Source organism: Trachurus japonicus, chromosome 7 (genome assembly GCF_045865225.1).
Source record: "Trachurus japonicus isolate A0001 chromosome 7, Traja_1.0".
In the NCBI taxonomy this organism is placed as follows: Eukaryota; Metazoa; Chordata; class Actinopteri; order Carangiformes; family Carangidae; genus Trachurus; species Trachurus japonicus.
The window spans coordinates 15159348-15168949 of record NC_140913.1 but is presented as its reverse complement, the minus strand read 5'-3'; the positions used below and the strand labels follow the sequence as shown (position 1 = coordinate 15168949).

Sequence of the window (9602 nt, the reverse complement as noted above, 5' to 3'; positions counted from 1 at the left end):
CAACATTCAGAAGTGCATCCACACACTCTCGTCTGTAAACACCCTCACCTGTATACATCCTCTGATCCCGTTCTGCACCTCTCCTGAGCCCAGAACCCCGCCCACATGCAGATGTTTCACCTTCAGACCATGAATCTCATTTCCCACTATCACCGTTCCCTAATAAAGAGAGGAAGGAGAGGTTAGCTAGTTGCAAACTGATACACACAGAGCACATCTGATAACATGACAGTATTTGAGCCTGTAGAAGAAAGTGTTTTATAGAGAAGTAGACAATCTGAATCATTATCAAAATGAAATGATTAAATATTTTATTTTAAAAGAGAAAACCGGTCTTGACGTTATGTCTATTTGCATGTGAGGTCACATCCTGTAATCAGAGCTGTATTTGACTATGAAGCCCTTTAGTCTATGATGAAGCCTAATTTTTCCTGTATTACATGTTACTACAACCACAGATCTTCCTGTACAAATTTCAGTTTAAAAGCCCTCTACTCGGTTGGTCTGTCAGGGACAGTGAAGGTTGTAGTTTTGTCTGTGTTGTTGCAGTGCAGTCAACAATGCCTTTTTTTTTTTTGTGCAATACAAGTGACAGACAACAATGCCTTTCTGAAAACAGAACTGATTTGTATTTATTTCCTGATCACTCACTAGAAGTAATGATTGTTCAGTATCTCCACTGAGATCCATCACTGTGAGGAGTCAGATTATTAAACTTTACTCTCAACAACCATGACAATAAAATCACTAAGCTCCGTCCATCTCCATTTTCAGCAGCAGAGGACATAGATAATTAATAGCTGCAAACAATCTCAGAGGTGATTACTGTTTAATTAGCAGAAATGAAGTTTAATAATTTCATATTTTAAATGTTGTCTGCTCCACTTACTAAGCGTGTGACTGAATACTGTTTCACATCAGAACAAGAAACGTTGATTTCATTTCATTCAAGACGGAAAAAAAACATCTTTGAAATGAGTTGGTAAGAGATAAATTTACTGATTCTTTTATTCACCAAAGATGAAATCTGTCATTGTATGAAACAACCATTATAGCTATTGATAAAAATAAGATGTAAAGGTTCAAAAGGAAATTCCATCTAAATCATTTGCTAATTTTCTACTTATATGCTGTTATTTATGATGAACTATTATGTATTAATAGTAACTTATGTGTTGACACTGGCTCAAAGCAGCAAGAGTCTGTGTGTTACAGGATATTAAAAAGGATTTCTTTTTAATTGCTGTTAATTGTTTAACAGAAGTAATTAGAGCTCCCTGCTGATCAGACGGAATAAGCTCCATCAGAGGCGAGAAACAAAAAGACAGCCTGTTTCCAAATGAACGTGGTTAATGAAGGAATAATTATTTTTAAAAATCACCTGGAAATTAAGTAATTCTTACCATTCAATAAGATCTGAATGGTAAGAGCGATACAGTCTCAATCTTTTCAGTCTGTATTTTCAAGTCAATGAAAGTAAATCAGATTAAAATACTTCTTTATTTTATTTTAATCCTTTTCAATGAAGGACTTTAAATGTCCACTGCTGCTATTTATGACTCATGAGTAACATAAGCTCAGTAGGTTCAGTGTGACGTCACCTGATAGAGGCCGAAGTCGAGTCTCAGCGTGGCCACGTATCGAGTCTCACGGCCACTGCGAACGTCTCTCAGCTCCAGCTGGAGGTCATGCCACCGACCATCGGCAACCTGGACCTGATCCAACCGCAGCCGCACCGGCCGGGTCGCACCACGGGTCACCGAGAACACCAGCTGACCGTTTACCACCTGAGACACACACACACACACACAGAGTTGTACACTAACCAGGTTGTTTTATTCCTTCACTGTTCTTTCTGTTTTCTCTCTTCCCTGGTATCTCACTGTGTGTGTGTGTGTGTGTGGGAGTGTGTAATCCAGTATCTTGGCTGCTCTCTGTCTCTTGGCTGCCGTCTCTGTTGTGGCAGCAGACATGATTTTGTCTCACGTAGGTTTTAGATAATTGCGTATTGAAACACTAAACAACCATGAGACATAAAACCCAGAATGAACGTGACGCCGCCGACGCAGCGTCTTTGTGACACCTGTAGAGATTTGGCTAAAAATGTGAAGCATTAAATTAAAACACAATGATTTTATCCTACAGAGGAGGAAGCTGGTCTTAGCTTAAGGAGATAAAGCTAAAAGAGAAGCAACAGGTTGATGGGAAACACTGTTTTTAGAAGTTCGATAATTGTGTGTGTGTGTGTATGTGTGTGTGTGTGTGTGTGTGTGTGTGTGTGTGTGTGTGTGTGTGTGTGTGTGTGTGTGTGTACCTGGAACAGCAGACTGGTGTACTGTCCGGCCTGAGCCTGCAGCAGCGTCCCCTCTCGGGCTCTGGTCCTGAACACCAGGCCCAGGTACCAGGGCGTGGAGATGGTGACGTCATTCTTCAGGTCCCACCAGAGTACGCTGTTTCCCAGGAAACGGTGGGGGTGGGGCATCACTGAGGAGGAGAGGGGGGGGGAGTGAGTTAACAGAAGTAAGAAGCCGACGAACGCCACGTAGGCTCACTAATCAGAGTCTGGTATGATCATGTAATAATAATCCATCACGGCTTGGTAATTTAAAAGGGGGAGAATGACATGCAGCAAAGGGTCTCCGTATAAACATTTTGAAACAAAAAAACAAAACATAAACGAGTTGAAGGACGACAGGTGTGAGAGGAAGCGGGGTGTGTCTCACCGTGGCTGCAGTCCTTCCCTCCGTAGCCCAGCGGACAGTCGCAGGAGAACGTCTCCCAGCTCACTCTGCACGTCCCTCCGTTCTGACAGGGGTTGGACTTACAGAACTGCAACTTGGCACTGCAGCCTATAGGGAGCAGCAGAGAGCATGACATCATTGATGATGTCACCATGACGACGTGACTCGGACAGGTGAGACAGGTGTCACACAAGTTTGTACAGCAAAAAACCCTCTGGTGCATGTTGTTACTTAAAGCAGAAGTAAGCGATCCGGTCGTTTTGGCTAATGCTGCGTTCCAGGCAGGCTTTTGAAACCGTAAATTACAGCTTCAAGTCACAACTTACGACTTTGTAGCGTTCCAGGCAACCCACTCGTGTTTTTCCGACCTGTTTTACCTGTGAAAGTCACTATAACGGCCACTCGTAACTTCTGACCCGTGAACTCGTACCAGATTGAACTGGTACGACTTCACAGGTCGGAAAAACACGAGTTACGAGTTTCCTTGAACGCACCATAACAGTCCTCGTCCCTACGTCGCCACATTCACGGCGTCCCTTGGCTGCACACACAGCCCTGCATGCCGTTCTCTCTCCTCATTGGATAAAAACTGTAGGATACGATAAATGTTTTCTCCTCGGCTCAGAGCAGAGCAGAGTGACTGACAGACCTGTGTTTCGGTCCAAACACTCTATGTAAGTGATTGCTGTCGGAAGATATAACTATTTAAGACTTATATTAACACAAATATATCACTTACTTCTGCTTTAACTGTAATAATAATTGAATGTGAAGGTTCAAAGTAAGACTCCATAACCAGAAAACAAATGTACAGGACGATCAGACCATGGTTAACATTGTGAGGCTCCAGCAGTGATTGACACTTCTTGTCTGTGTTTTGAATTTGGGACATGGTGGGGAAGGGTCCATGTTACAGTTTTCACATTGGGAGGGGGGCATGTGGCCCTGAGTGACATTCTGCTGTCACTCTGTTGCATAAGTTACTGTATTTCACTGTCACATGTCATCTTGGTGTCCTTTAAGTCCTTATACCTGACGACTGCTCTGTGAGCAGCTTCCTCTTGAGTCAGAGATGTTCTGATGGACTGAGGAAACGCTTATATAATCATTTCTTACCAGTGAATCATGAAATACCTCATGTTTGTGAATACTGTATTTTCTGATCACTCCACTAAAGGACATTAAGATGAATCAGAGATCAGAAACTGTCTAAACTTTCATTAATGGGTCATTGATGGCATCATTAAACTCTGACCGGGAATTGTTCCGTTGTTGGCGATAAATCCGGCCAAGTCTAGCGGCTTGTTGTCGATGTGCAGCTCCTTCATGCAGCCGATGAACTCCCTGCTGCCAAACGGGAAGTTGTCAGGGACGTTGGGAACTCCGCCCAGAAACAACGGACCAGTCAGGTCCAGAGACCTGAGGGGGAGAGGCAAGGAGGAAGAAGAGGAGTGAATGAGGGAATAAGGAAGGAGCGAAGGATTATCCCTCAGTGACGAAGGGGAGGAGGGAGGAGAGGGATGAAGGAAAAACATGAAAAGAGGGAAAGAGAGGGAAAGAGATTAAACAGAGGCCGAGATTAACTATGTCATCAGGGTAAATGTCAAGAGGAACAAGAATCAGAGCATAAGAGTGGATGAAGAGGGGAAATTAGATGATGATGATGATGATGATGATGATGATGATGATGATGATGATGATGATGATGATGATGATGATGACGCGGGTAAAATTAGAAACAGCAGGAGTATAGAGAGAAAGTGAAAAGAGAAGGAAGAGAAGGAAACAGACGGAGATTGTGAGATGAATAAACAGAGATTAAAAAGGAGTTAGATCAGCCCCCAGAGGAGAGGAGGTGAAGGTGGAGGACTGGGAGGAGGACACAGAGGAGAAGGAGGAGTAGGAGGAGGAGGTGGTGAGGCGACATCAACGAACGGCAGAGGAGAAAAAAAGCAGCAGGAAGAAGGAGACGAGGCGACAGATGAACAAACAACAGATTAACGACGAGTTACAGCAAATATCAGGAGAGAGGGAGCGAACAGGCGGACGACAAGACAGATGGAAGACGAGAACAGAGGAGGGAGAACGGGTAAGAAGATGTAGAAGACGGAAGATAACAGCTCTGGGACCGAGAGACAGGGAAAAGACGAAGACTCCGAAAAACTCAAAGCATCAGCTCGCTCTTTTCCCTCCAGTGACAATGAAGGTTTTTCTCTCTCTAGCTAAAAAGACAAAAGATGCCAGAGTCACACAAACAAGAGATTAAGTTACAGCAAATATCAACACAGGGGAGGAGGAGGGAGGAGGGGAGGGGAGGGGGGGAGGGGGGCAAAGAGGGGGCTCCTAATGGACGATCAACAGAGGAAAAAGAAGAAGAAGAGGAGGAGGAGGAGTGTGGAGCGCTGGCCTTCGTCTCTAAACCGTCTCCTCTTCACTTAGAGCCGACACCACAGAGCCAACGAGATTACAGCTCACACACATCAGCACTGACAGGCTGTGTGTGTGTGTGTGTGAGTGTGTGTGTGTGTGTGTGTGTGTGTGTGTGTGTGTGTGTGTGATGTGTAACACAGAGACATTAGTTTGTTGGAGCAGAGTGAACTCAGAGCTTCAAGGTCAAACACAACAGACACTTAACAGCAAAGCAGAGGATTTAAAAGTGTCGTGTGTGATAAACGGAGCGAGACACATGAAGAGAGAGAGAGCGACAGAGAGACAGAGAGAAAGAGAGAGAGAGAGAGATAGAGAGAGAGAGACTAACGAGTAACAAGCTCATCCGAGATATGCAGACTGACAAGATGAAGGAGACGTCAGACAGTCGAGTCTCATTAAAGCATCAGGTCCCTACGGATACAACCTCCCCATCACCTCAACAGGAGGAGTAGGGGAAGAAGATTAAGATGAAGATTGAAGATGAAGACGATGAACATGAGGGAAGAAAAAGAAGAGGAAGAAGGAAGGAAAAGAAGATGATGAAGAGGAATAGCAGAAGAAAAGGAAAAAAAAACGTAGACTCACTTCTTGCTGCTGGTCTGTTTGCCCTGGGCTGCACAGCTGTAGTTTCCGAGCTGCGTCCCGAAGCGAAGTGACAACGCCGTGTCACAGTCGTCAACACTCACCACGGCAACCTTTTCATCTGACGGACCTTGGGCCTCACCACTCATACTGCGCTTAGGCTGCACACACACACACACACACACACACACACACACACACAGAGACACACACACAGACACACACAGAGATTGAATCCAGATTCAGGGGAGCAGAGAGGTGAAGAGGTCGTGACAGGAGGCGACATGCAGGAAACAGCAGAGTTAGAATCAGTGCAGCCGTTCACCACAGAAGCTCAGACAGCACAGCAGACTGAAGAGACTGAAGAGTATTTAGTTAGAGAGGAAAGAGGGAAACTAAGTTAGTACGACAGGAGACAGACACTGTGTCAGAGAGGAAACGGTCTCACAGTATATCACAGCAGAAAGGTCAGATCAATGTTCAAATTATTGTCATCGCTATACTGTAACTGTGCGTTGGCTCATGTTAGGCTATATCGTCACCCAGCAACAGTCTCCAAGACGCATGCCATGTCCAGCATCCTGACTTAGTGTGACGTCTCCTCCTCAGGTTGTTGAGTCTCTGTGATCTGTGATTGTGTGTTTTTGAAATCTTCTTCTTAGCTTTTTTAAACAGTGTAGAAATTTGTTTTTAAGTTTTGTGGTTTGAACAAAAAACATTTTGATTTGAAAATACTGATAATTTATTTATAGTTTATATGATACGACTTAGTGAAAGTCATGGTTTTTATCATTTTCAGTACATTCTAACAATAATAATATAATATACAATATAATATTGATAACTGTGATCAATTTGGTCGCTATGATTGTGATATGAAAAGCTGTCACCATTCCATCTCTGCACTGTGGATGGGTACAAAAATAAAGAGCGACATCACTCTCACTCTACACTGTCTGCTGATGAGAAAGAAAGAGGGGAAAAGAGAGAAAGAAAGAAAGAAAAAAGAAAGAAAGAAAGAAAGAAAGAAAGAAAGAAAGAAAGAAAGAAAGAAAAGAAGGGAGGGAGGGAAGGAGGGAAGGAGAGAGAAGGAAGTGTATGTGCCCTGACACACACTCATACTCACATAGCGTGTAGCTGGCTGAGGAAAATGAAAGAACATGAAGAAAATTAAAGGAGATGTGTGGAGAATGAGCATGAATAAAACGGTGACAAGTGAACGCCCACAGAACACACACGCACAAACACACACACGTCAAACAGCAGAACAGACACACAAACACACCTCACACAAACAGCTTAGATTGATTCAAAGAGCTCCGTCGGTGTGAAGGAGGAGAAACTGATCTGCCGACGCCTCACAACTAAAAACCACCATCACAACGAGAGCTTCACAGGAAGCTCATCAAACACATGTCAGCAGCACTAAACGTGAGATCAGAAGTTACACACACACACGCACACACACACACAAGTTAAACCTACCTTGTTGTAGTAGTGGATGTGAACTGTGTGCCAGTTTCCATCGCTGACACCACCGGGCAGGAAAGGACTCACCTGGGTGGACGACTCTCCTGCAGGGATCAGGTTCACATCATCAGGTAACAGAGTTTTAATTATCTTACTTTACATTTGTTTTAGATTATACTTTGTATTAAAAAATCAAGTGTATGAAACTCTTTTGTCTTTCACTTCCAGCTTCACCTGTGCATCAAATGAACATATAAAACATGTCCACATAACATGTACTGTTTTAGATTTGGCCAAATTAGATGTGAAGAAGTGAGGAAGACATAATTAAGAAGTGGTTATACAGTATATCTTCAGTGTATGTCTGGTCCAAGCAGACTGGAAATGGAGGATATGAAACAGAAATGAGATATATAGTAATAATAATTCATTACAATCTAAAACATAATTACTAATGTATAAAACACTGGTTTCTCCATATCAGCAGTGGAAAGTCTTTCAGGTTGTGTATGGTCTTTATTAATCCCACACACACACAGACAGACACACAAACACACACCAGACAGGTGCAGTACCTGTGGAGTACTTAAGCACCACTTGTCCTTCCTGAATCTCCAGGGCGATGAAGTCGTGTTTCTCATTGAAGCGTCCGTTATAGAAGAGCAGACCAGTGTTTTCCAGGGTGGCAAAACTACAACACACACAGAAACAGAATCAAAAATACTTAATTGATCCTTTTCAAATATATGAATAGAATAAAAATAGAAAAAAAAGAAAAGAAATAAAACTATAGAAACTTTAAAAAAAAGGGGGGAAAAATATTCCATCAAGAATGATAAACAATACTGACTTTACTATATACAATGACTCATGATTGTTAAATTATGTAGGGTGTCAGATTATTGCACATGTGTGAAAACTGTCCATCTGATGACAGATTGATTCCCGGGGGGAGGGGCTGAGCGGTTTGATGGCCACAGGCAGGAGTGGCTCTCTGTGGCGCTCCGTGGTGCATCGTGGGAGAATGAGTTGTTAATTGATAAATAGGCCGTGTGTAATGTAAGAATTACATGTCGACTGCACACTTTTAAATATGTGTGCTCTGAAATGTGGAAATGACTATATCTGATAATAATCTTTGGCATGTTCAGATATTTTTTTAATTAGTTAATAAAACATTGAAGCCGCCTCAGTGACTCACACAGATTCCCAGTGTGAAGAGACGGATGGAGCGTCTTCTCCCTCCAGCTGCTCACTGTCATACATTTATAATACATTTATATATATTTATAAACATACACATAAATATATATTTATGTTCATAATTATAATATAACTACTCTACAGCAGGGCCGGGGGGGTTGAGCCGAGTCCGGGCCATGTTTACACAGCCTGATCAAAAGCACTGTTAATTTCTCTGATGCTGCAGCTCAGACGACAAATTTTCTCTCTGTCAGGAGACGAATGTTCCCACAGCAGGAAACGACCACTTTAAAAAATTCTTCTGACATCTTGTTTTGAAAATAAAAAAACAATTATTTTACGATATGACTGGACTGAAGAAAAGTAACGAAGATAAATCTATGCAGATTCAAGCGTATCAATCAGCAGTGAGCAACAGCTGCCAGTGCATTTAAACTCAGTTTTTTATTTCTTTTAATCTCAAATATGTTTGTTGTCATTCACCCATAACAAGTGGACGACCTATTTTATAAAAACTCTGATTCTAATTTAGATTATTACACATCTAAAACTGATGGTATAAACATTTAATTTGTGCATCTACAGTATAAAAACCTTTTGCTTCTGTAAATCATCAATCTGAGTTTTGTTCCCCAAACCCCACCCTCCTGGATAAAATAGTCTACAGCTGGTATGGTGTCCAAGAAGGGTCAACACAACGCAAAATTGATTTCTTTTTTCTTTTTTTAAAACATCTGATGGTTATGTTTAACAGGACAGAAAACATAAACGATGACATGTTGCTGATTAATGTCGCTATGTGATTGTCTCTCATACACTTTGGTTTCATATTTATTGTTTTGATGATAGTAAAACTAACTTATATTGTGGCTTTTGCACTTGAGTTGACCCATCTGGGCCACCGTAGGATTTCAAAACTATTTCCGCTTATTCCTTTGGCAGCGTCTGTGTTTTACCTTCTCGATGCGGCTATAACGTTCAAGGATTTAATACGAACTCGAAAATGAGAAGAGAAGACGTTTCACTGTTTCTATGACAACAGCTTCACACCGCTGTTACCTGAGAACATTTGTATTGTCTAAAGTGAAGACGGGTTATTACAGTAAGACCTGGATGTGAGTGCTGTATGCTCGGCTGTGCTGTGGTTCAGATCTGATTCCACACTGCCACAAATAA

General features: G+C 42.3%; 1 protein-coding gene across 4 annotated transcripts in view; it reads right to left on the bottom strand.

Annotated features, from left to right (window-relative positions):
- The window catches only part of celsr3 (cadherin, EGF LAG seven-pass G-type receptor 3), a 90908-nt gene that overhangs the window by 35758 nt on the left and 45548 nt on the right, over nt 1–9602 (bottom strand). For 3 of the 4 annotated variants that reach the window (XM_085781410.1, XM_085781412.1, XM_085781413.1), the window contains exons 5-13: nt 7799–7914; nt 7239–7327; nt 6880–6894; nt 5757–5914; nt 3997–4160; nt 2724–2849; nt 2315–2484; nt 1602–1787; nt 49–159 (exon numbers count right to left, since the gene is read on the bottom strand). In XM_085781410.1, coding sequence (XP_085637536.1) covers nt 49–159; nt 1602–1787; nt 2315–2484; nt 2724–2849; nt 3997–4160; nt 5757–5914; nt 6880–6894; nt 7239–7327; nt 7799–7914 — 1135 coding nt within the window. The remainder of the gene's footprint in view (nt 1–48; nt 160–1601; nt 1788–2314; nt 2485–2723; nt 2850–3996; nt 4161–5756; nt 5915–6879; nt 6895–7238; nt 7328–7798; nt 7915–9602) is intronic. The other variant, XM_085781414.1, reaches the window with a different exon arrangement.